Raw genomic sequence first — 27017 nt, 5'->3', positions numbered from 1 at the left:
TTAGGAGTATGGGATTAGCAGATACAAACTACTATATATATAAAATAGGTAGACAACAAGGTCCTACTGTGTAACACAGGGAACTATATTCAATATCCCGCAATAAACCATAATGGAAATACAATATATATTCTTTTTCATATTCAGTTTTATATATATACATATATATATGTATATATATAAAACTGAATCGCTTCACTGTACACCAGAAACTAACACAACATTGTAAATCAGTTATACTTCAATTTAAAAAACACATGAATTAAAAACAAAAAGAACTTGCCATGTACCTCTATCATAGGTGTTACCCTTTAGCAGTGAAAAGACCTGTAATACATTTTAGTGACCTCTTTTTCAGTTCAAAAAATTGGTGACACTGATGTAGACTGATTTACAGAGGGATATTTAAAGAGGGTCTTACATGATGAAATTGTAGAACACGGTGTTTAAGTGCTTGAAACGTGTGTTCTTTAGAATTACGCAGACATTGGGTTCAAAGCCTGAATCTATCATTTCTTGGCTGTGTTACCTTAGACCTGGGGTTGGCAAACCATGGCCAAAGCCAGCTTATGATTTTTTTTTTTTACATCCTTGAGCTACGACTGGTTTTTACATTTTTTAAATGGTTGAAAAATGCTCAAAAGAAGAATATTGTGACATGTAAAAGATTTCAGAAAATTCAATGTCAGTATTCATGAATCAAGTTTTATTGGAACACAGCCATACTTATTTATTTACATATTGTCTACGGCTGCTTTTACCCTACCATGGAAGAGCTGAGTGGTTGTGATTAAGACTGTATGGCCCATAACATTGAAAATATTTAATATCTGATCCTTTACAGAATGGCTTTGCTGGCTCCTGCTTTAGACAATTTATTTGACCTCACTGAACCTCAGGGTTTTTTCCTATATAACAGAAATAGTAAGCAGTACCTCCTTCAGAGGACTGTCATGAGGGTTAAATAAAATAATGCATGTAAGCACTCAGTAAAGGTAGGCCATTATTATACGTGATCTACCGCAACACTACTTGCTATAAGTTTATTATTTTTGTTGTAATTATTATCTTGAAACGCCCTTCAATAAATGTTGACTTACAATCTGTTTTCAATACTCTTACCATAACAAGTATTTATCAGGAAGAAATATATTTGCTTTATAATTAGAGCTGAATTATTAAATAAACATCAGTGAATCAATATCAATTCTAATGTTTGCTTTTTTACGCATTAAAGTTTATATAAGCTCTTCCTCCTCCCCTGTCAAAGCATTTTCTGCTAATCTTAAAATAAGTGGCTTTTTGTACGTCTTAAAAGTTCATATTATTTTTTAAAGTAATATAACATGGTATGGTAAAGAAATCTTTGCCAGAGGAAAACTAGGTTGAATCCTGCTACTGCTCAGTTTTTGGAAGTAGGGGATGGGAATGCTAAATAAATAAGTGAACAGGGAACAAAAAAGGTGGACTCTGGAAGGCACAGTAAAGTCTACATTAAAAAAATATAAAGGATTTTAACCTTTAATTGTTTTCTCCAGAAGTCAAGTGATCAGAATTTTTCTTAGGGATTCATTAATAACTTGGAGATGGAAAAATTTCAATTTATCTGATTGGTATCCTGACGGTAGGGAAGACATTGTTCTAGTTAGCTGAAGTATAGTTGATTCACAATACTGTATTAGTTTCAGGCATACAACATAGTGATTCCCTATTTTTATAGACTATATTCCACTGAAGTTATTATAAAATGTCGGCTATATTCCCTGTGCTGTATAATATATGCTTGTAGCTTACTTATTTTATACCTAGTTTGTACCTCTTAATTCCATACCCCTATCTTGCCCCTCCCTATTTTATTATATTTTGTAAAGCTCTCTAGAAAACCTGTACTGTCCCTTTCATTTAACTATCTCATTCTTACTATATAAAAGGCATATCTTACTTTTCATCACTGAAATGTAAGGTTATACGGCACCCAACACAGAATAGATGATAAACAAATATTTACTGATTTGAAGTGAATTTAAACCAAGAAGCCTTATGGATAATCAAAACAAAGCTCTCAAAATGGCCGCTCAGACTCTTTGCCTACCTTTGGTAACCTACGTGGGATTTGTTCAGAAGAAATAGAACAATTAAGACAAGACCTGGCGTCTGTTTCTGTCCCTGGTGTGTCTTTATTTTCATTGTTATGTTACTCTGCCTCTTTGATTCTCTACCATATAGCATATATTACTTTAAAAGTACTATCTGTTCCCTTTTGTTATATGGCATAGAAACCTCACTATTTTATCTTCTGTGTTTACAGCAAGCAGTATGAAAGTCATGTTTTATAATTATGGGGGGAACATATTCACTGCGAAAATATGCTCACTCTTAATTAGTCTCTTGCTGGGTAGTCCAAAGTATATTTTCAGGAAAGGCAGAGGCAAACATATTTTCCTACTCTCTTGGTTTATGAATTTTTGTTCAAAGACAATGAATACATATTTTTAAAAACTAGTACGTTTACTACAATAATGACCATACCTTATAAAAGGTCGTGTAATTGCAAGGATTGTTCTGATGAACCAAGATGGATGAACAATGATGAATGATTTTAAGTTCTTCCGCAACCTATTGTGAAAAGAAAAAAAAATTACTCATAACCTATTTTGTTTGTTTGTTTTTTGCGGTACGCAGGCCTGTCACTGTTGTGGCCTCTCCCGTTGCGGAGCACAGGCTCCGTGGCCATGGCTCACGGGCCCAGCCGCTCCGCGGCATGTGGGATCTTCCCGGACCGGGGCACGAACCCGTGTCCCCTGCATCGGCAGGCGGACTCTCAACCGGTGCGCCACCAGGGAAGCCCACTCATAACCTATTTTGAGTGGGAGTTAAAACAGAAAGTATATCCCCAAATAAGAATATATATGAGATATTAGGGGATTCTATGTAAGTAAGTTACTGTTATCTGGTAGGAAGGTACAGAATGCCATGATCAATCAAACGAATGCCTTTTGAGATATAATTTGAAACATGCGTAATTCAAACCTCAGTTTCCCATAAGAATAAATGTAAAATAGAATTTTTGTATTCTTGGAGTGCATAAATCTATAACCATATGGCATGTTTTTGTTTAACGATGTTTTTCATTTTTGTCAGCATTATTTTTACTATTTTGAAATGAATACACTCTTACTAGCAACTTAGCCAATTTGTTCTACTGAGCCTGGGTTTCTTCTTCTGTAGAGTGAAAATGGTAACAGTATATCATGTGGTTGTTTGGCCTTCAGATAATCATTGTAACGTTTTGTACATTCAGGCATATTTTTCAGCATTAGCAATGCTACTTTATGTATGTTTAGATGATTAATGGATTTTAGTTACTATAACAGGACACTCACATGTTGCTATACAGGGAGCCACATCTGAGGGGAAGCCACACATATGGAAGACATCATAAATTTGTATGCTTATTATGACAATTTTCCTGTAGATGGCAATAACGTGTTTGGTTCTAATAAAACCAGTATGGATAGAAGTGACGTATCTTGAGGAAGGGGCACACAAAGGCACCATATGGGCCAGAATTAACAGCGAATGTTGAAATAAGAGCAGTAGGATTGCCTAAGTAAGTCACAACAGTCCTAGTGCACGAAAATGGCCGCAAGGTTACATGATACTAGTAAAGAATCATGGACTTTGGCTTATCAGCTCAAATTGCACCTCCATATGGCAACAGCATATGCATATTTAAAATACTTGTTGCCAAGTTTGAGATTACAACATTTAACAAAATCTGGGGAAGATCTGCTTTATTTCAAATTTGGGGCATCAAGTGACACTTATTAATATTTTTATAATTTATTATCTCAAATCAGCATTAATTCAATGTTCCTAAATTGTGATCGCATCTTTGGTAAATTAAAAGGCCACTGGAGATGGGAGTCACTGAGGAAGTCAAAATAGTGATTAGATTATGGAGCCCACATACCGTCTGTCAATCATCTGGTAGCATTTCTTCATCCAGCCTAGCCCTGGCATCTTCCGTCTTGGGGTTGCACCATTCAAGTACACAATCATATAGTCTTCAGCTACCATCAGCTCTAATGTACTTATTACATATCTGATCACAGGAAGAAAGATAAGTGTTTTCAGTTCCCACATGAAAGAGTTCATCTTATTTCACCATAATTATATAACATTTAAATTACAGGGTGCATGATATTTAAGAACGGTTGCACGTATTCCCTCTTCAGCTTGAGAAGAATGCAGTTACCTAAGATCAGTTCTCTGAGAGTATTACTCATTTATTTGCACAGTTATCTTTTTTTCATTTTTTTTTTTAATGCAGGTACACTTGAAAAATGTGTAGGTTAGAAACCTGACTTTCAAAAATGGGCAAGGGCAAGTCAGATTAAATAAAGGCAGATATAAATGAGGGCAGGTTATCATCAGCTGGCTAAGAACATGTTATCAGAGAACAAAAATAATACTTCACCCAAAGGAAATGTTACAGAATTTTAAAATGCAGACCAGACTCTGTTCATTTTGTTTTCGATTCATCCTACAGACAAAACAGACGCTCTAAAGCTTTTGGTCTCTTGAGCAATTTTCCTTGACACAGATTTCATCAACTTTTAATCAAAGGCTTAGAATAGTCTACATCATCTATCTCCTTTTATTAAAGATGCTCTATCTGCCATCGCATGCCCGCAGACATTAACTGAAAACATTTTGTTGTAAATATCACTCACAGGAAAAGATTTTCCATGACATAGTGGTAATCCGCCCGACTGCTGTCTGGCAGAAAACAGGCAGCAAACACAATGATGGCATTTAGGCCATCCCCGTAGTATCCTAGAGGACAAACAAAAAGACATCTGTAACCAACTGAAAGCTCTTAACAAGATATTTAACCTAAAGGATAAATCTGGAAGCCTTGGCAAGAGTGTGTATGTGCATGTATTAGGTACATCTTTAAATGAGTATTATATAGACCATACTTCTATAAGTATATACACATATAATTATCTTTCAGTGGTTAAGATGTAAGTTATATAGATTCTTAAATAGTGTGAATATATTTGCATATATAGGGTGTCCATGTATTAAGGATGACTATACGTGTTGTACACAGTCATTAAGTGTGTTAGAAGTATTCAACTTATCAAAAGATGGTGAGGCAGCACTTTTTGACTTAAGGGCATCTAATTTATGTAATAAAAAAGCTAATTTATATAACACTGTTTCTTTTAGTGGCTAAGAAAGAGGTTCTCGCAACACTTTTTGACTTAAGGGCATCTAATTTATGTAATAAAAAAGCTAATTTATATAACACTGTTTCTTTTAATGGTGAAGAAAGAGGTTCTCTTTGATCCTCTTTAGTTCATCCTAGTTGTAGCAAGCCTGTGTTCCTTGAAAGCCCATCTTTGAAATTCGTGGCAAGGGTTGGTCAGGTCTCCACAGGTTTGTCTCTGGAATCTCAATGTAGTGTATTTTTATTTTTTAATATCCCTTTTTAAACATTTGTGATTTGTGTCATATAACATAGTTCTGGACTTCAGAAACATTAAAGAGATTTCCTCAAAGCTTTGAGTAGGAGGACAGGACACACCCTCAAGCCTGATCAGAATTCAGTGTGTTTTATTTTTTCAGAACTCTAAATACCCTTCTGGTGATTACAAGGCAGTAAAATACTGGCTGGATATAGATTTGGACGGGCTTAACTCTTGAAAAGCAGTTTAATAAGATGTTCTCTACAAGGATAGAGAGTATGACTCTACCACAAAAGAGGTGGGGGAAGAAAGTGATACCAACTACAAATACATCAAATTATGGGTTTGCATATATTACTAATTTGAGGTTGCTGTAGACAATGTTTATGCTACATATCTTAGAAGATGCTACCTACATAAGTATATACCTGATGCAACACATATGCAAAACAGGATTGGAATAGCTTCCCTCTGGATTTTTTGCTTTAGTCCCATCTTTTCCGAAATGCAGGTATTTACTAACTTTTTTTTTTAGAATGTGGTATGAAGGAAAATGGCAGGAGATATATTTTAATATAAGAAGTGTTTGTTCCACAAACAGTTTCATTTAGGAAGAGCCATAACTGAATAGAAATCCGCAAAGGATAGGATTAGTGTCACTAAGCCACCCTAACACCACAAAAATACGCAGTTCAGGCTCAGCACAATGAAAAAGAGTTCATTAAAAGAAAAAAATAGGCGTAATGAATCCCTCTTAAAAACAAGTACAAAAGTATTCTTCTGAGAGACACCAGGAAAGGCAGAGACAAGATGGCAGAGTAGAAGGACTTGAGCTCACCTCCTCACACGAAAACACCAAAATCACAACTAACTGCTGAAAACCATTGACAAAAAAGACTCAACCCTAACACAAAAAGATATACACCCAAAGACAAAGAGGAAGCCACAATGAGATGGTAGGAGGGGATCTTTCGTGATATAATCAAATCCCTCACTGGAAAATAATTATATCACAGAGGTTCTCCCACAGGAGTGAGAGTTCTGAGGCCCACATCAGGCTCCCCAGCCTGGGGGCCTGGCATCGGGTGGAGGATCCCTCAGGCATTTGGCACTTTTAAGGCCAGTGGGGCTTTAGCACAGCAGCTCCACAGGACTGGGGGAAACAGAGACTCCACTCTTGGAGGGCACACACAAGGTTCAATGTGCACTGGGGCCCAGGGCAGAGCAGTGACTCCACAGGAGCCTGGGCTAGACCTACCTGCGCATCTTGGAGAGTCTACTGGGGAGGGGGAAATTGGCTGTGGCTCACTGTGGGGGCAAGGACACTGGTGGTGGACACCTCAGGGAATACCCATTGGCGTGAGCTCTCCTGAAGGTTGCCAGTTTGGGACCTGGCCCCACCCAACAATCTGCAGGCTCCAGTGCTGGGACACCTCAGTCCAAACAACCAACAGGGTGGGAACAGAGCCCCACCCATCAGCAGACAGGCTGCCTAAAGTCATCCTGAGCCAACAGCTGCCTATATATATATATATATATATACCACTTAACCTGGCCCTGCCCATTAGAGGGACAAGACCCAGCTCCACCCACCAGTGGGCAGGCACCAGTCCCTCCCATCAGAAAGCATGCACAAGTCCCTGGACCAACCTCACCCACCAGGGGTAGACACCAGAACCAAGAAGAATTACAGCCCTGCAGCTGGAGGAACAGAGACCACAAACACAAAAAGTTAAGACACAATGAGATGGCAAAGAAATATGTCCCAGATGAAGGAACAAGAGAAAACCCCAGAAGAACAACTAAGTGAAGTGGAAATAGGCAATCTACCCAAAAAAGAATTGAGTAGTGATAGTAAAGATGATCCAAGATCTCAGAAAAAGAATGGAGGCACAGACTGAGAGGATACAAGAAATGTTTAATAAAGAGCTAGAAGCTTTAAAGAACAAACAGAGATGGACAGTGCAACAAGTGAAGTGAAAAATGTGCCAGAAGGAATCAGTAGCAGAATAAATGAGGCAGAAGAACAAATAAGTGAGCTGACAGACAGAATGGTGGAAAATCACTGCCATGTGAATGAGGACAGTCTAAGAGACCTCTGCGACAACACTAAACGCACCAACATTCGCATTATAGGGATCCCAGAAGGAGAATAGCGAGAGAAAGGGCCTGAGAAAATATCTGAAGAGATAATAGCCAAAAACTTCCCTAACATGAAAAAGGAAACACTCAAGTCCAGGAAGTGCAGAGCCCCATACAGGATAAATCTAAGAAGGAACACACCAAGACACATAATAATCAAATTGACAAAAATTAAAGACAAAGAAAAAATATTAAAAGCAACAAGGGGGCCTTCCCTGGTGGCGCAGTGGTTGAGAGTCCGCCTGCTGATGCAGGGGACGCGGGTTCGTGCCCCGGTCTGGGAAGATCCCACATGCCGCGGAGCAGCTGGGCCCGTGAGCCATGGCCGCTGAGCCTGTGCGTCCGGAGCCTGTGCTCCGCAACAGGAGAGGCCACAACAGTGAGAGGCCCACTACCACACACACACACAAAAAAAGTAACAAGGGAAAAGCAACAAATAACATACAAGGGAATCCCCATAAGGTTATCACCTGAACTTTCAGCAGAAACTCTGCAGTCTAGAAGGGAGTGGCACCATATACTTAAAGTGATGAAAGGGAAAAACCTACAACCAAGAATACTCTACCCAGCAAGGCTCTCATTGAGATTTGACAGAGAAATCAAAAGCTTTACAGACAACCAAAAGCTAAGAGAATTCAGCACCACCAAACCAGCTTTACAACAAATGCTAAAGGAACTTCTCTCGGCAAAAAAGAAAAGGCCACAACTAGAAAGAAGAAAATTACAAATGGGAAAGCTCACCAGTAAAAAGCAAACATACAGTTAAGGTAGGAAATCACCCACAAGATGAAAAACCAGCAATCGTGAGAAGAGGAGAGCACACATGCAGGATATTGGAAATGCATTTGAAATTAAGAGACTAGCAACTTTAAACAATCTTGTATATATATAGACTGCTATATCGAAACTTATGGTAACTGCAAACCAAAAATTAACAATAGGTTAACACACAAAAAAGAAAAAGCAACCCAAACACAACTCTAAAGATAGTCATCAAATCACAAGAGAACAAAAGAGGGAGGGAATAAAAAAGACCTACAAAAGCAAATCCAAAACAATTTAACAAGATGGCAATAAGAACTCACATATCAATAATTACCTTAAATGTAAATGGATTAAATGTCCCAACCAAAAGACATAGACTGGGGCTTCCCTGGTGGCACAGTGGTTGAGAGTCCTCCTGCTGATGCAGGGGACATGGGTTCGTGCCCCGGTCCGGGAAGGGCCCACATGCCACAGAGCAGCTAGGCCCGTGAGCCATGGCCTCTGGGCCTGCGCGTCCGGAGCCTGTGCTCCGCAACGGGAGAGGCCACAACAGTGAGAGGCCTGTGTACCGCAAAAAAAAAAAAAAAAAAAAAAAAAGACATAGACTGGCTGAATGGATACAAAAACAAGACCCATATATATTCTATCTACAACAGACCCACTTCAGATCTAAGGACACATACAGACTGAAAGTGAGGGGATGGGAAAAGGTATTCCATGCAAATGGAAATCAAAAGAAACCTGGAGCAGCAATACTGATATCAGACAAAATAGACTTTAAAATAAAGACTGTTACAAGAGAGAAAGAAGGACACTACATAATGATCAAGGGATCAATCCAAGATATAAAAATTGTAAATACATATACAAATCCAATGTAGGAGTGCCTCAATATATAAGGCAAATGCTAACAGCCATTTCTCCTAAAAGGAGAAATTGACTGTAGCACAATAATAATGGGAGACTGGTGGGAGGGAGGGAGATGCAAGAGGGAAGAGATATGGGGATATATGTGTAGCTGATTCACTTTTTTATAAAGCAGAAACTAACACACCATTGTAAAGCAATTATACTCCAATAAAGATGTTAAAATTAATAATAATAATGGGGGACTTTAACACCCCCCTTACATTAATGGACAGATCATCCAGATAGAAAATCAATAAGGAAACACAGGCCTTAAATGACACATTAGATCAGATGGACTTAATTGATATTTATAGAATATTCCATCTGAAAGCAGCAGGATACACATTCTTCTTATGTGCACATGGAACATTTTCCAGGATACATCACATGCTGAGCCACAAAACAAGCCTCAGTAAATCTGAGAGAACGGAAATCATATCAAGCATCTTCTCTGACCACAATGCTATGATATTAGAAATAAACTACAAGGAAAAAACTGTAAAAAAAAAAAAAAGAAAACCAAACATGTGGAGGCTAAACATATGTTATTAAATGACCAATGGATGACTGAAGAAATCAGAGGAAATCAAAAACCTAGTGACAAACGAAAACACAATGATCAAAACCTACGGGACGCAGCAAAAGCAGTTCTAAGAGGGAAGTTTATAGCAATATAGTCTTACCTCAGGAAACAAGAAGAGTCTCAAACAACCTAACCTTACACCTAAAGCAACTAGAGAAAGAAGAACCAAAAAAAACACAAAGTTAGCAGAAGGAAAGAAATCGTAAAGATCAGTGCAGAAATAAATGAAATAGAGAAGAAGAAAACAATAGCAAAGATGAATGAAACTAAAAGCTGGTTCTTTGAGAAGACAAACAAAATTGATAAGCCTTTAGCCAGACTCATGAAGAAAAAAAGGGAGTACTCAAATCAATAAAATTAGAAATGAAAAAGAAGTTACAACTGACACCACAGAAATACAAAGGAACATAAGAGACTACTATAAGCAACTGTATGCCAAGAAACTGGACAACCTGGAAGAAATGGACAAATTCTTAGAAAGGTACTATCTACCAAGACTGAATCAGGAAGAAGTAGAAAATATGAACAGACCAGTCACAAGCACTGAAATTGAAACTGTGATTTTAAAATGCCCAACAAACAAAAGTGCAGGGCCAGAAGGCTTCACAGGCGAATTCTATAAAACATTTACAGAAGAGTTAACACCTATTCTTTTGAAACTCTTCCAAAAAAGTCAAAGAGGAAGGAACAGTCCCAAACTCATTCTATGAGGCCACCATCATACCAGACAAAGATACCAGAAAAAAAGAAAATTACCAGCCAATATCACTGGTGAACATAGATGCAAAAATCCTCAACAACATACTAGCAAACAGAATCCAACAACACATTAAAAGGATCATACACCATGACTGAGTGGGATTTATCCCAGGGATGCAAGGAGTTTTCAGTATACACAAGTAAATCAGTGTGATAAACCACATTAACAAACTGAATAATAAAAACCATATGATCCTCTCAATTGATGCAGAAACAGCTTTTGACAAAATTCAACACCAATTTATGATAAAAACTCTCCAGATAGTGAGCATAGAGGGAACCCACCTCAACATAATAAAGGCCATATATGAAAAACCCAGTCAACATCATACTCAATGGTGAAAAGCTGAAAGCATTTCCTCTAAGATCAGGAACAAGACAAGGATGTCCACTCTTGCCACTCTTACTCAACATAGTTTTGGAAGTCCTAGCCATGGCAATCAGAGAAGAAAATGAAATAAGAGGAATCTAAATTGGAAAAGAAGAAGTAAAACGGTCACTGTTTGCAGATGACATGATACTATACATAGGAAATCCTAAATATGCTGCCAGAAAACTACTAGAGCTCATCAATGAATCTGGTAAGGTTGCAGGATACAAAATTAATACACAGAAATCTGTTACATTTCTATACACTAACAATGAAAGATCAGAAAGAGAAATTCAAGAAACAATTCCACTTACCATCGCATCAAAAAGAATAAAATACCTAGGAGTAAACCTGCCTAAGGAGGCAAAAGACCTGTACTCTGAAAACTGTAAGATGCTGATGAAAGACAGTGAAGATGACACAAACAGGTGGAAAGATATACCATGTTCTTGGATTGGAAGAATCAATATTGTCAAAATGACTATACTACCCAAGGCAATCTACAGATTCAGTGCTATCCCTATGAAATTACCATGGGCATTTTTCACAGAAGTAGAGAAAAAAATTTTTTAATTTGTATAGAAACACAAAAGACCTCAAATAGCTAAAGTAATCCTCAGAAAGAAAAATGAAGCTGGAGGAATCAGTCTCCCTGGCTTCGGACTATACTACAGAGCTACAGAATCAAAACAGTATGGTACTGACATGAAAACAGAAATATAAATCAATGGAACAGGACAGAAAGCCCAGAAATAAACCCACACACCTATGATCAATTAATCTACAACAAAGGAGGCAAGAATATACAATGGAGAAAAGACAGTCTTTTCAGTAGTGGTGCTGGGAAAACCAGACAGCTACATATGAAAGAATGAAACTAGAACATTCTCTAACACCATACACAAAATGGATTAAAGATCTAAATGTAAGACCAGATACTATAACACTCTTAGAGGAAAACACAGGCAGAACACTCTTTGACATAAACCGTAGCAATATCTTTTTGGATCCACCTCCTAGAGTAATGAAAATAAAAACAAAAAAATTAAATGGGACCTAATCAAACTTAACAAGCTTTTGCACAGCAAAGGAAACCATAAACAAAATGAAAACACAACCCACAGAATGGGAGAATATATTTGCATATGAAGTGACTGACAAGGGATTAATCCCCAAAATATACAAACAGCTCATGCAGCTCATTATCAAATAAACAAACAATCCAATCAAAAAATGGGCAGAAGCTCTAAATAGACATTTCTCCAAAGAAGATATACAGATGGCCAAAAAGCACATGAAAAGATGTTCCACAAAGCTAATTATTAGAGAAATGCAAATCAAAACTACAATGAGGTATCACCTCACACTGGTCAAAATGGCTATCACCAAAAAGTCTACAATAAATGCTGGAGAGCGTGCAGAGAAAAGGGAGCCCTTCTACACTGTTGGTGGAAATGTAATTTGATACAGCCACTATGGAGAACAGTATGCAGGTTCCTTAAAAAACTAAAAATTGAACTACCATATGACCCAGCAATCCCATTCCTGGGCATATATCCAGAGAAAAACATAATTTGAAAAGATGCATTCATCCCAATATTCATTGCAGCAGTATTTACAGTAGCCAAGACATGAAAACAATCTAAATGTCCATCGACAGAGGAACGGATAAAGAATATGTGGTACATATATACAATGGAATGTTACTCAGCCATAAAAAGGAGTGAAGTAATGCCATTTGCAGCAACATGGGTAGCCCTAGAGATTATCATACTAAGTGAAGAGAAAGACAGAGACAGAGAAAGACAAGTATTATATCACTTATATGTGGAATATAAAAAAAAATTATACAAATGAAGTTATTTACATAACAGAAACAGAATCACAAACTTTGAAAACAAACTTATGGTTTCCAGAGGGGAAATGGGGAGGGGGGCGATAAAATTAGGAGTTTGGGGTTAACACATACACACTGCCATATATAAAATAGGTCATCAACAAGGACCTACTGTATAGCACAGGGAACTCTACTCAATATTCTGTAATAACCTATATGGGAAAAGAATCTGAAAAAGAACGGATATATGTATATGTACAATTGAATCATGCTGAAACTAACACATCACCCCTGAAACTAACACAACATTGCAGATCAGCGATACACTAATATCTAATAAAAATTAGATTAAAAAAATAAAAAATTTTATAAAAGCATCCTTTCAAAAGCATCTTTCTAAATGTAGCTGTCTGACTCCAGGGTGTCAGGATAATTGCAAGATTATGACGCTCAGTTACTTTGATTTCTTTTTCTATTTCTGGAGAATTTCTAAGAATACGTTGTTGTCGTTTTTTAAAGGAAAGACTGAGGTTTATAAACAGTACTTCAGAAGTCATCCTAAATGGCAATTCACAATGGCAGTTGTGTTACTGCTGTCTGTCCTTGGCGTGTTGTAGTATCACGTTGGCTTGGGTTTATTTAACCAAAGGAATACTCAACGGTCAACTTACCACTTCCTGATCAATGACTAAGCTGGGATTGACTCTTTCTATAAAAATCACTGAAATTGACAAATGATGATGGGTTTTGCATTTTGGGGCAGAGGATTTGTAGGAAGGGAAGAAGAGGCAAAAGAAAGAGGAGGAGAGGAGGAGATGTAGCGTGTAAGGAAGGAACGAGAAAAAGATTTCCTCGTGAAAGTTTTCTTCTAAATCAAGAGCAGGTACCGTTGTTGTCAGGCTTTGGAGCTATTCCAGATAGCAGTTGCTGGCAAAGTGTAATAACGTGAATGAACAGGACTGTTTGCATTTTGTTCCTCGCCAGTGCCTCCAAGGGGGTCAGCTAACCCCATTTCTACGCTAAACATGCAGCTGACTCAAGTGAAGTTGCCTGTTGGCAAACACAGAATTCACGTGAAGTTTCGCTTTTTAACACATGTATTTTATCAGACTCTCTTCTCCGTAACGGTGAGGTGAATTCAGGGTGTGTGTGTGCTGAGGTGCATGAGCTATCCCACCGTGGTGTCGCCTGAGACCCTCGGAAGCAACGATGCAAACCTTACCTGAGGGAGAACAGAGAGGCATGAAAGGGACGTAACACAAGTTTGCTGGCCAGCAAATGGAATGGAGAGAGAAGGAAAGATACCACAGTCGCAACCGAGACACACACACACACACACCAGCCTGCAACTCTTCTCATCCTTTCCAGGATCATTTGTCCAGCAACACTGCAGAGAAGGTTACCTGAGTCTCCTATAATGAAATAAGAGAAGTAAAGACACAAGACAGGAAACGCCTCATTACAATGCTTTGGCGTGACTGCCCTCGGTTATCTAATTGTGTTCTCTGCTTCAGCCTCAAAAATGCCAGTTCTGGCCTCAAAGTGACCCCTCACTGTTGGCTAATCCAAACCACCCAGACTTCTTTTTCTTTGCTTTTCTACTTAAGCAGATGGCAGGGATATTACTCATGGGCTCACAGGAGGTGACATGGCTTTGAGATCATCCTTTCTTGACTGATGAAGTAACTGAGGCCCAGGGGGGTTACGTGATGTACCAAGATCACAGACTAGTCAGTGGCCTATTGAACCCTATTCTTCCACGTTGTGTTCAGGGCCTCTGGCCATAGCTCATGTGGAGGTCAGTAAACCTGAAGGCTGAAATATTTGTTCAAATCCTGCTCTCACACACAGATGTTCCCAGCTGGTGTGGACACTCTTGCAGCAAACTTAAGCAGCGCTTTTCATCACCCCCATCTTGCAGTCGTGCTGCCCAGAGCACCGAACAGCTGGTACTTCCCTACCGGCCTGAGTGGGATAACTTCCTCATAGCAAAACGCAAGACACCAGAACAACACCTCTGTTCACTCTGGAGTGCTGCTTTCTTAAAATGCTCATCAGAAGCCAGGATGACAAACTCAATGGACTGGTAACTAGGGAGCGTGACCTTCTTAGATCATTGAGGTCTGAGAAAGTGGTATGAGCTTCTAAGACAGCAGACAAAGCTTTGGCAAATTCAGAAGTAATGTGTGAACTGTCTTTACCTCCAGAGCACAAAAGCTGGTCAGGGCGTAGGAAGAGGTGGCATCTCCCTAACATTCCGGTGGGTGCAGCCGGAAGCACATTCATGCAAGCCAGCACCTGGAGAAGGCCGAGGCGGAGCCAGGGAGAGGAGAGGTGGCCTTCTCTCTCCAACAAACCAGACAGTTACCCAGACAAACAAGGAGCTCACAACACAGAAAGGGGAGGAGCAGATGCCAAGGGGAGGAGGTGGTGGGGATGGAGGGCACAGCAAACCAGGTTATCCCTGAGATATCGGGTGTTTTCACAAAGAATGTGACAAGCGGAAGCAGTGGCTTTTTCTGACCCGGGTGTGCTGATGAAAATCACTCTCTCCTGATTCAGGCAACAGAACGATGGGCTCAACCCACCCATCCAACCCGCCTAACTTCACTGTGGATGAAAGCATAAGCAAGTGAGTCTGCTGGGGTAACAAGAGATAACTTAGCCTTATAATAACAGGCTACGTTATCTCTTGTGAAGCTGTGAGCCTGCCTGCTTCACAACAAAGGGACTTCTAATTTATGACCTGAATGGTAAAGATGTACAGGGACTGTCACTGCATGACAGACTTTGACAGACTTTTCTATATATCTTGTACTTTTTGGAATGAGCATAGGCTATTTTACAGTCGTGTTTTGTTTTGTTTTGTTTTGTTTTCTAAAAGGCAAACAAACCAAAAATACCTGATGGCTGGTGCAAAGGAGATGCGACCTCCTGGGGAGATCTGGACGATGTTCAGATTGTGGTTTTCATTAGAACAACAACCGGATTGACTCTATGGCCAGCTGTCTGTCATTTTCAGCAAGATTAGGCCTGCTCTCATTCCAAAGGGCTGTGGGAAAAGTCTCCCTTAGAGGAGCTATCACTGGGCCATATTACCAATTTCAGGGCAAGTGGTGAGAAAGGAAGGTCAGGGCCGGGGACACCTATGGGCATTTTCCTTCACTACCATGGGTGGGGGCCCTGGGGGGTCCTGATACTTCCATGGAGGTAGCAATGCATGCGGAAAATCTGTGGTGAAGGGAAGTTGGAGGGAAAAGGCAAAACATCCTTCTGCTTGTTAGAAAACCAAAGCTCCGGGTTTAATGCAGCGCCAAGGCACTTATTTCCCTGTCCTCGATAAGGAAGGCAGAACAATTGCCTTGTCAGCTTACACTTTTCCCGGAAGAGCTGAGTGGTTAGGGTGGGGCGTCAGGACTGCAGGGAAGTTGTGCATGCAGCAGAAAAAGCCAAAAAGCCATTTATGGATTCTGAAGTTGGCAACGTTCAATGTGTCGCTTGAGCTCATGTGATTTTTTTTGTGAGTCCCAAATTAATCAAGGCTCCTGGAGCTCCAAGAAAGCAGTGAAAATACAAAAGAGCCTTTTCTCTCCCTTGTCCCTTATGAAACAGGTGGAGATCTTGGCTGGAGTGGGCTGTTGTCATAGATGTGTCCATTACATCTATGCCTATGTCATAGGCGTAGATGTAATGGAGTTTATAGAAAAGCAAACTTCAACTAGGGAGAAAAAAAGGACCAGGCTAAGACTAAAAAGATTTCCTAAAGCTTCTGAAGAGGATTGCAAAGATTGGTCTGGAATTAAAAGCACCTCTTACTGCAGGCCATGTAGAAAACAGACTTGAAAACAATTCAGTTAAACCCTACAACATATGAATTCCAAACACACTATTAAATTGGACAACTATGGCTTTCAAGAAATTTGCCCAGAAGATGATAGCTATCAGGTATGCAGTGTGAAAGGCATTTTTCACATTGGAAAGTTACTTTTGCATAGTAAGCTTTCCAGTGTTCATTGAATTGAGTATGAAATAATACGCTCAGCTCTACAGTGCCCTGAACGTCGACTGCCTAATAGGGTCTTGGGACGTCATGCTGCAGACAACCCTAGTTTTGTTTTCTTATAAAAACTGTATGGCCGCCCCGCTGCTTGCTTCCCAGGTTTGCAGAGCTCACCTACCTCCATGAGAAATGACTCTCCTGTAGGGCTCGATGACCTTCATGTCAATCCGCTGCTCCTGTTCTCCAATCACCACGGTCCTCCACAGCCGGTTGTCCTCTCGCTCCTCTTCTGCCGTATATTCCGGAATAGACTCTGACTCTTGGCCAGAATCTTTGTTGGCTGTGTGATCCTCTGGAAATGAAGCATAGAGCAGGGATAAAGAAGAAAGACCTCCACAGGTGAGGCAGTTCAGCAACTAGCGACCTCCTGGCAGAGTCAACCCGAGCTCCCTGTTCTGTACAACTCTGATAGAGCTTGACACCACCCTGATCACATAAAGGACACTCAGTGAAGTCTTATTGATTGACTGACTGAACAACCAATCCATTGTGAAGGCCAGGCGGAGGGTGGGGATAGGAAAAGAGCTAGAGCTGTCTTGTGTCTGTAGTGGTCCAAGGGGGCATAGGCTGGTGCTAACTCATCCTTGATCATATAAGTTGTAGACTGCAGGTCTTTCTGATGGGGTGAAAGGCTAGTCATCAGGCCCTATCTTCCTTGCGCCACATTTCTTGGTGTATCCTGAGTGCTCAGAGTGTTTTGGGGGCCCTCAGCTCAGTATCTTGACGATACCGCCAGCCTAGACCCCCACTCGAAGACTCTTACAGTGGGGTTGAATCCCCTTCTCTACTGGGAGTGCATCTGGACATGAATTCGATATTACTTCCTATACATTTTTCAAAATATGCTACACAAAGGTTTTACAGTAAGTGAGAAACAACCTCGTAGACCAGAAGTGCTCCAAGGCCAAAAATTCACAAGACTCTTACCTGCGGGTGCCCAAGGCAATGAAAAAGCCCACTGAGCATTCCTGGGGGAGAAATTTACTACCCATTCTTGTGCATCAAGAAAAAAGCAACCATATTTAGTTTTCTTAAAAGAATAAGCAACAATTGTTTCCATTTTTACTTCAGGTACTAGTAGAATTTAACAGTGGTTATTCTATGTATGTTTAAGTGACTTGGAAGAAAGGATTGTTTATAGATTTCACAATAATTCTTTCAGATGTTATCATTAAGTTTCCATTTCATGAGAAATTACCTTTGATTTATACTCCACTTGAAATACCAATGCAAAAACTCTGAAGTAACTACCTCAGGTCACAGAGTTAGGAAGCAAATACAATCAGACCCTTACCTTGTCCACTCTTCTAAGCTATCACACTGTACCTGAATGTGTAACTGTCTCATTCTCATTTATTTTACTATAAGGCAGTGAGCTCCTTGGGCTAAGAAGTTGTGCCAGAATCATCTTTGATATCTGCCTCCACCAACCCACTCAGCACTTAGCTTGAAACCCTGCACAGAGCCCTCAGTGAAACTTGGGAGGGTGAGTGGATAAATAAAGCTTGGACAAGTCCCTGGACGTATAGGTCATCTGTAAGGGAGCCACAACAGAGCCATTATGTTCCAGAAGATCCCGCAAGACAAATTCAAACGTGTGTAATTACCTGTGACTTAGAATAGCAAAATGGAGTCCAGCTGGGAAGCAATCCTAGCCTTTTATGCCAACACCAACAGCTACTACCACCTGCAGAGCCTTGCAATCACTCTGGCTTTCTCTGCATTCCCACCAGCGCTTGCAGCTTACTCAGGACGGGAAAGCAGCAACCTTGGTTTCAGATCAAGCGCTGTGTCACTTGTGTAAATCCATCCATCTGCCCTGGACTCCCTTTCTGGGATCCCTTCCTGCTTCTCCCTTCCCACGTGGGGTGGGACCCTCAGATGCTCCTCTCCGCTCCCTTACCAGGACCCTGTTTTCCCACTGGGCTCTGATGCGGGTTTGTCTTCTGAGGTTCTTGTACACACCTGCTCTTCTCTGCAATGTACTCACCATCCACCAACCCCTCTTCACCCTGTCTGGGACTTTCTGGCCTGCTCTGCGTTGACCCTGGTGATCTGTGTGGGGTTGTTTTGTTTTCTGCATGCTTTAATTGAGGCTACTTTGTTAAAAAAAATTTTTTTTTGTATACTCTGTTCTCTTTGTTATAAAAATAAAACACGTTAATAAAAGTACAAGCAATACAGAAATTGCTGGGTGGGGGCTAGCGGTGCGATGGATAGCACATCTGACTTCGGACCAGAAGATGCCAGAAATTCTTCAGGGAAACAGCAAAAATCACCAATGCCTCTCTCACTCATTTTTGTTTGATACGTAGTTTTCTTTCTCTACTCATGGGCACAAACATACTTTTTTTTCCCCAGAAAGTATGATTAATCTCTATCTTCTGCATGTTCTGTACGTACTGTTCTACAATGTGCTTCCACCTAATAACACAGCATGGGCTTCTTTTCATCTCAGTGAATATAAACCCTGCTCATTTTTAAAAATAGCCCTAGAGTATTCAGTTTTACTGATGTCTTTTAGTTTATCAGTCCCATAGCAATGGAAATTTAGTTTTACTCTATTTTATGGGTTGTTGTTCCTTATAAAGAATTTGCTGCAATAAGTATCTCTGTAAAGGTGTCTTATCTCTTTTGTGCACATATTGCTATAGGTTACCTTTCTCAATGGAATGCTGGGTCAGAGGGTCTAAGCACTGAAAGGCTTTATGAGCATTTCTGGCCTTGAATATATCACACCAAAATATCTGAGAGTACCTATTTCCTCACACTATTAAAACCACTGGCGGGACTTCCCTGGTTGTACAGTGGTTAAGAATCTGCCTGCCAATGCAGGGGACATGGTTTCGAGCCCTGGTCCGGGAAGATCCCACATGCACGGAGCAACTAAGCCCATGCGCCACAACTACTGAGCCTGCACGCCACAACTACTGAGCCCGCATACCACAACTACTGAAGCCCACGCGCCACAACTACTGAAGCCCATGCATCTAGAGCCCGTGCTCCGCAACAAGAGAAGCCACCGCAATGAGAAGCCCATGTACCGCAACAACAGCCCCCACTTGCCACAACTAGAGAAAGCCCCTGTGCAGCAATGAAGACCCAATGCAGCCAAAAATTTTAAAAATCAATAAATTTATTAAAAAAAAAAAACAACACGGGAGGTTATCGAAGTTTTTAATTATTGAAAATTTAGGGTGAAACTTCTCTCTTTGTTGTTTTAATGTATATTAAATTATTAAAGAAGGTGAGAATTATTAAGTGTTTATTGGTTATTTATATTTCTCTTACTGACAGGGAGGCACCTGATAAATCCTTTGCCTATTGTGGTCCTTACTGATTTTTTGGAGTTCTTTATACAGAACTTTGTCATATACTGCAATTATTTTCCTGCCTTGTGCTTAGTTTTTGAATTTGTGATTTTTTCCCAAATAGAAATATATTTTTATATAGTTGAATCTATCAGTTTTTGTCTGTATGCTTTTTGATTGTTGTATCATAGTAAGAAAGGACACTACACTCCTACCTTAAAAGTGTGTCTACATGTACACAACCATTTTCCTACAGTTTACTTTTAAAAACAGCATTATTATTCATTTTGGCATAGAAGTTTGAGACTGGTACATGTAAATCAGTGAAGTTAGAACACACCCTCTCACCATACACAAATATAAACTCAAAATGGCTTAAAGACTTAAACATAAGACATGACACCATAAAACTCCTAGAAGAGAACATAGGCAAAACATTCTGTGACATAAGTCATACCAATGTTTTCTTAGGTCAGTCCCCCAAGGCAGTAGAAATAAAAGCAAACAAATGGGGCCTAATCAAACTTACAAGCTTCTGCACACCAAAGGAAACCATAAACAAAAGACAACCTATAGAATGAGAGAAGACATTTGCAAATGATGCAACCGACATGGGCTTAATTTCCAAAATATACAAACAGCTCATACAACTCAACAACCAAAACACAAACAACCCAATCCAAAAATGGGCAGAAGACCTAAACAGACATTTCTCCAAAGAAGACATACAGATTGCCAACAAACACATGAAAGGATGCTCAACATCACTAATCATTAGAGAAATGCAAATCAAAACTACAATGAGGTATATCACCTCACACCAGTCAGAATGGCCATCATCAAAAAATATGCAAACAGTAAATGATGGAGAGGGTTTGGAGAAAAGGGAACCCTCCTACACTGTTGGTGGGAATGTAAGTTGGTGCAGCCACTGTGGAAAACAGTATGGAGGTTCCTCAGAAAACTAAAAATCGAGTTGCCATATGATCCAGCAATCTCATTCCTGGGCATCTATCCAGACAAAACTATAATTCAAAAAAGATACATGCACCCCTATGTTTATAGCAGCACTTTTCACTATAGCCAAGACATAGAAATAACCTAAACGTCCATCAACAGATGAATGTATAAAGAAGATGTGGTACTTATATACAATGGACTACTACTCAGCCATAAAAAAGAATGAAATAATACCATTTGCAGCAACATGGATGGACCTGAAGAGTCTCATACTAAGTGAAGTAAGTCAGAAAGAGAAATTCAAATACCATACGATATCACCTATATGTGGAATCTTAAATACGACACAATGAAACTATCTGTGAAACAGAAACAGAATCACATACATAGAGAACAGACTGGTGGTTGCCAAGGGGGAGAGGGGTCGGGGGAGGGATGGAGTGGGAGTTTGGGATTAGCAGATGCAAACTATGATATATAGGATGGATCAACAACAAGGTCATACTGTATAGCACAGAGAACTATATTCAATATCCTGTGATAAACCATAATGGAAAAGAATATAAAAAAAGAATGTATATATATGTATAACTGAATCACTTTGCTGTACAGCAGTAATTAACACAACATTGTAAATCAACTATACTTCAATAAAAAGAAGCTCGAGGCTGGACCTTTTTATCAAATGTTACTCCTAATGTTTCAGAGAAAGCATGGCCAAGTTGGTATGTCTCCTTTTCCCACCTCTTCTGACTGATATAAATGAAATAAAGTTATATAAGAGCTAGGGGTTCAGTACATTGTCTTAAGGTGATCAATTCTGGAAGTCAACAATCTAAGCTAGTAGGAAGTAAAAGTAGCTTTATTTTACTCCCTTTAATTAATGGATCTTCCCAAACTTAATAATTCTTCTGGGACTTCCCTGGTGGCGCAGTGGTTGAGAATCCGCCTGCCAATGCAGGGAACACAGGTTCAATCCCTGGTCTGGGAAGATCCCACATGCTGTGGAGCACCTAAGCCCGTGCGCCAGTACTACTGAGCCTGCGCTCTAGAGCCCGCAAGCCACAACTACTGAAGCCCGCACGCCACAACCGCTGAAGCCCATGCGCCCTATAGCCTGTGGGCCACAACTCCTAAGCCCACGCACTGCAACTATTAAGCCCATGTGCCGCAATAGCTGAGTCCGCCTGACTAGAGCCCGTGCTCCACAACAAGAGAAGCCACCGCAATGAGAAGCCCGCCCACCACGAGGAAGAGCAGCTCCCGCTTGCCGCAACTAGAGAAAGACCGCGTGCAGCAACGAAGACCCAACGCAGCCAGAAATAAAATAAAATTAAATTAAATTTTAAAAATATGAGAAAACTACTTTAAAAAAAAAATTCTTCTGCTACAACTATAAATTACCGTCCTCCCATTGCTATCATTTTCTCACTATTTGCAAAATTTTCCGGTCTCATTTAACTCTCTATCCCCAGGCCCTCCAAATTTAATGTTTGGTCTCATGCTCTCTTCACTAAGAAATGCTTGATTTTCTTTGTCTCCTTTTCTGAATAACAGGCTTTTCTCCCTGGCGACTGTTGAAGTCAATTAAGCCTTGGTACACAGGGGAGAAGTCAACTTGAACATTTTCTTTTGCCTTTGGTGAGAAGATGTAGTACACAGGCTCCTGAACATCCTGTGCTAACAGATCACAGCGGAGAGTCCCCTGTTGGTGATCACACAGACTAACAAAAGATGAGGCAATGAGGCCAGCCGTGGCCTCCAGGAGGGACACACATCTGTAAAGGGGACTAGCTTTCTATGTTGTGATCTTGCACTGGTAATGGGAACAGTCTGAAAATGCCTTAAAAGACATTCATTATGTTTGAACTTCTTTTTTTTTTTTTTAAGCCAAAGAGCCTCTTTATTTGTATTAAATGTTAGAAATCACTCCCAGGAAGAAAATGAGGTTAGGTATTATTCGTGACATATTTGATCACTAACATTAGGCATAATTGAATCCTGGACATGCTGTGTATTAATCTAGACTATTGATTTAGAGAACATTAGGTTGAATGTTACTAATTTCATTTGTAGGAGGAGTGCTTTCTAAATGACACTCATCGTTCAAGACATGTTTAGTATTATGCTAAATACCCAGAGATTTACAAACTAGCTTTGAATTTTCATTCCTAAGATACCTTTCATCGCTCCCTTTTATGTCACTTAGTATCCAATGTGGATTCAGGTTTGTTTCAGCCTGAAGTGTATATAGTTTTGGGGGGAGGGAGCTTTTTAAGGAAAATAATCTTTTCTTTTTTTTTTTTTCTTCAAACTTTTACAAAAGCATGTAATGATGTGAACATATTTCTAGGGACCCTTCCTGACAGAATGAAGCTTAAGTTCAGCTTCATCTTTTGCCAGTATCACAAACTGAGAAAATTCTTCACTTTTTTCCTGTTGAAGTATAGTTCAGTACAGTTGGAAAGAGCATAGCCGGGGTTCAAACACGGGCTTTCTCCATCTTCTTTGCTATTGTTAGAGTCCTAGGTACGTCTTAGTCCCAGGCAACAAGAGTAACTTGCTCAATGGCCTTCCGACTTCCATTTTTTCATACACTCTGCCCCGCCCCCCCCGGGTTTGCACTTTTACTTGTTAGAGGAAAGACATCCTGTACCCAGCTAAGAAAGTCTTTAAAGTTCTTCAGGTGACAACAGGTACGTAGTTAATTTGAATGTGAAAACTCAGCATACAAAAATACAAGGAAAAAATCATCCTTTCATACCACATTATCATTATGGCATAAGGTTGCTTGTGGGTAAAACAGAATAAGCCTAACACTTGACTAGTTAATATGCAGAGTTAAAACAGGGAATTGATTTTATAAGCTGGTTGCCTGTAGGCTGTGAAAATAATGGAAGACTGCAGATAAGGAAGTTAAATGAAGTGACTATCTGATTATGTGGAAAAAATGTTAGGGCATCTTATTCACATAGGAAACTGTCTGTCATTAGGGGTTAGTTTTCGAAAAGATAGCTTAAACGAGGTCACTAAACATCGCTTAGCCTAGGAAGAAAAAATATAAGAGCACATAAGTGTTTCTTATAATGTTCTTATCAGAAATATTCAGGCTAAAATTCTCTATCATTTCCCTCATGAAATGGCTTTGCTGAGACCTGAATTACGGTAAAAATAACTCTGCGGTTGGTTTGGAAAACAGAAATAGGTCATCATCAATTTTCTGACCTTTGGATATTTTTAAGTTTATAGGATTAGTATAATAAAGTATTAAAAGAAAAAGAAAGCTCAGATCTCCCTTAATATTGAAAGACTGGCCTGTTAAATCCTTCACTATCTACATATTTCTGATATCTTTGGCACTTCTAAATACCAAAGGAAGTCAAGCCTTAATTATGTCGGTACTTTGAATGACATTTGGACACAATTATCAAAGAAAATAGCTTGGGAGGGAAGACTACTTTAACATCTTTTGATAGTGAGCTTCAGAAATTTTCCGTAAGCAAAATCACACTGTGGGCAAATAACCTGGCAGCAGTGTTTGGTGATCATCAACTGAATAAAACAGGCAAATGGTGTAAACATCCTTCAAGCACTTGAGAAATTAAGGGCCCTCAAGTCACCAGAAAATGGCTGGATAAAAGGGAATGTAGATGTGAGGATGGGTCACCAGGCTTGACTTCAGGTGCGCTAGCCTAACCTAGCAAAAGATCCTCCTGTTCACTGTCAGTATATTTATGGAGAGAGCATGGCCCAGGAGTCGGGGACAACTCAGGTTTTGAATGCTGGCTCTGACGTTTACTGGCTATGTGACCTTAGGTGACTTGCTTAACCTCTGGGGGTAACATAACACCTATTCATAGATTTGACGTGAGCATTAACATAGTTAATATTTATAATGCACCTAGCACAGATCCCGGCACACAGTAAGCACTGTGAAAAGTGTTCATTAAATAAAATTAATAACTGACCAAACACTCTTGAAAGCCTGTGCCTTAAAAACTCCAATTTTGTTTAGAATGTATATGCCTAGTTCAGAATGCTCACACAACAAACAAGAAAACCATGCAGCTTTCCAAACATTAATTTCATACTTTGGGACGCTAATGTATTCTCTCTGTATAGTCAGTTATCTATATCTGCATGTTTATAAAATATAGCTATTCAGAGGCACTTTGTGTTTTCAGTGTTTAATGTTGTTGTTTTTAAAACAGTGTCTGAACATACATCTTTCATATGAAAATCAAGGTGGACTTAAAATTCAACTTACATTAAAATTCTCTCCTTTGAGTTTAAGACCTAAAAGCAGGGTTGTGGCTGTTAATCTGGTTCTTTCAGCATAACTGTGTCGACTAAATAAAAAGAACTGTGTCAGCAAGTGGCAGCTTTAATTACCAGTTTGCTCAGCCGCCACCACTTTGCTTGACAGTTTTACTATTTATAAAAAGAAAAGGTTCAGATGTAGTGTGACACAGCTCTCCAGGGCAACAGGAAAGCACAGGGGGAGGAGAGGGAGGGGCGAGCAGGGTCCTGCCACAGCTGTCTTCTCTGGGATTTTAAGTTAATGCTTGACTTTTACACTTGAAGATCTATTAGCAGAAGAAGGGCTGGGAGAGCTGGGGTCAGCTGGAAAGGATGGAGTAGCTGGGGAAGAGTGACTGAGATGGCAGAAAAGAATATGAATTCAAGACCTTTCACCTCCTATTTGTGTATTTCAACCTACAGGGTCAAATATCCTGATAACTATAAAAATCCAAGAACATGATAAAAATGCAATATAAAATCTCTACTTAAACATAATCATCTGTAATACAAGTAGTTTAGCCACTTCCTGTTTTCTTAGCTTGAGGAAATAAAGCTTTACACTCTGTGAAGGCAGGGTCTGAATCTATGCTGGTTGTGGTTATAGCCCTGGTTGCTCAATGACCATTGGTTGACTTAAGTAATTTGATGATGCAAGTAATTTGATGATGACTCTCCTAATTTCATAACTATGTTCTTCTATGAAAGAAACTGCTGGAATCAGTATAGCTCTAAATAAGTCAGGGCATCATTCAATTGTGGTATTTCTTTTTTAATCATTTTCAAAGTGTATCAAAGCAGTAGCTGTAGCCAGGATTCTCTTACTTTCAAATTCAAATACTACAAAGTCAGAGAATGCCACCCTGTAAAACTGAAACTACATGATGCCATTTTTTAAAGCAAGTGCTTTGTATCTGTATACATTTCTTAAACGCAATTTCATTGAGCAAGAGAAAGAACTAAAATAAGACTGGTAATCATATCAGGAGTGCCAGTGTTTGATCCAACAGCTTTTCATTTTCTCCCTTTTTTTTTTTTTGCCGTACGCAGGCCTCTCACTGTTGTGGCCTCTCCCACTGCGGAGCGCAGGCTCAGCGGCCATGGCTCACGAACTCAGCCGCTCCGCGGCATGTGGGACCTTCCCAGACCGGGGCACGAACCCGTGTCCCCTGCATCGGCAGGCGGACTCTCAACCACTGCGCCACCAGGGAAGCCCCAATTTTCTTCCTTTTTATTTTTACCCCAGCACACCCTGTCCCATCCCTCCTTCCTTCCTGCTTTATTGGGGATATAGCACTAAACATAAGAAAGTCCCTGACCTTGTGGAGCAGACATTCTAGTGGGAAGAGAAAGAAAATAGAGATGCAAGCAAATAGTTAAATGATATGATTTCAATTAGTGTGACACATGGAAAATAAAGTGAATACTGGGATAGAGAATGACTAGGTGGTGGTGTGGGGAATGCCTTTCATTACAGAGGTCAGGGAAGGCCTCTGAGAAGATGACATCTGATTACGTTCTGAATAAAGAGAAGGAGCCACCCAG

At 39.8% G+C, this 27017-nt stretch overlaps 1 protein-coding gene across 1 annotated transcript in view; it reads right to left on the bottom strand.

The window, feature by feature from the left end:
* Positions 1–27017, bottom strand: part of PRUNE2 (prune homolog 2 with BCH domain) — a 269696-nt gene that overhangs the window by 20560 nt on the left and 222119 nt on the right. The window contains exons 12-16 of the mRNA XM_060154956.1: positions 17021–17194; positions 14246–14254; positions 4737–4839; positions 3974–4105; positions 2530–2616 (exon numbers count right to left, since the gene is read on the bottom strand). Of these exons, the coding sequence (XP_060010939.1) occupies positions 2530–2616; positions 3974–4105; positions 4737–4839; positions 14246–14254; positions 17021–17194 (505 nt within the window). The remainder of the gene's footprint in view (positions 1–2529; positions 2617–3973; positions 4106–4736; positions 4840–14245; positions 14255–17020; positions 17195–27017) is intronic.

Source organism: Lagenorhynchus albirostris, chromosome 7 (genome assembly GCF_949774975.1).
Source record: "Lagenorhynchus albirostris chromosome 7, mLagAlb1.1, whole genome shotgun sequence".
Lineage (NCBI taxonomy): Eukaryota > Metazoa > Chordata > Mammalia > Artiodactyla > Delphinidae > Lagenorhynchus > Lagenorhynchus albirostris.
This window is presented reverse-complemented; position numbering and strand designations above follow the sequence as displayed.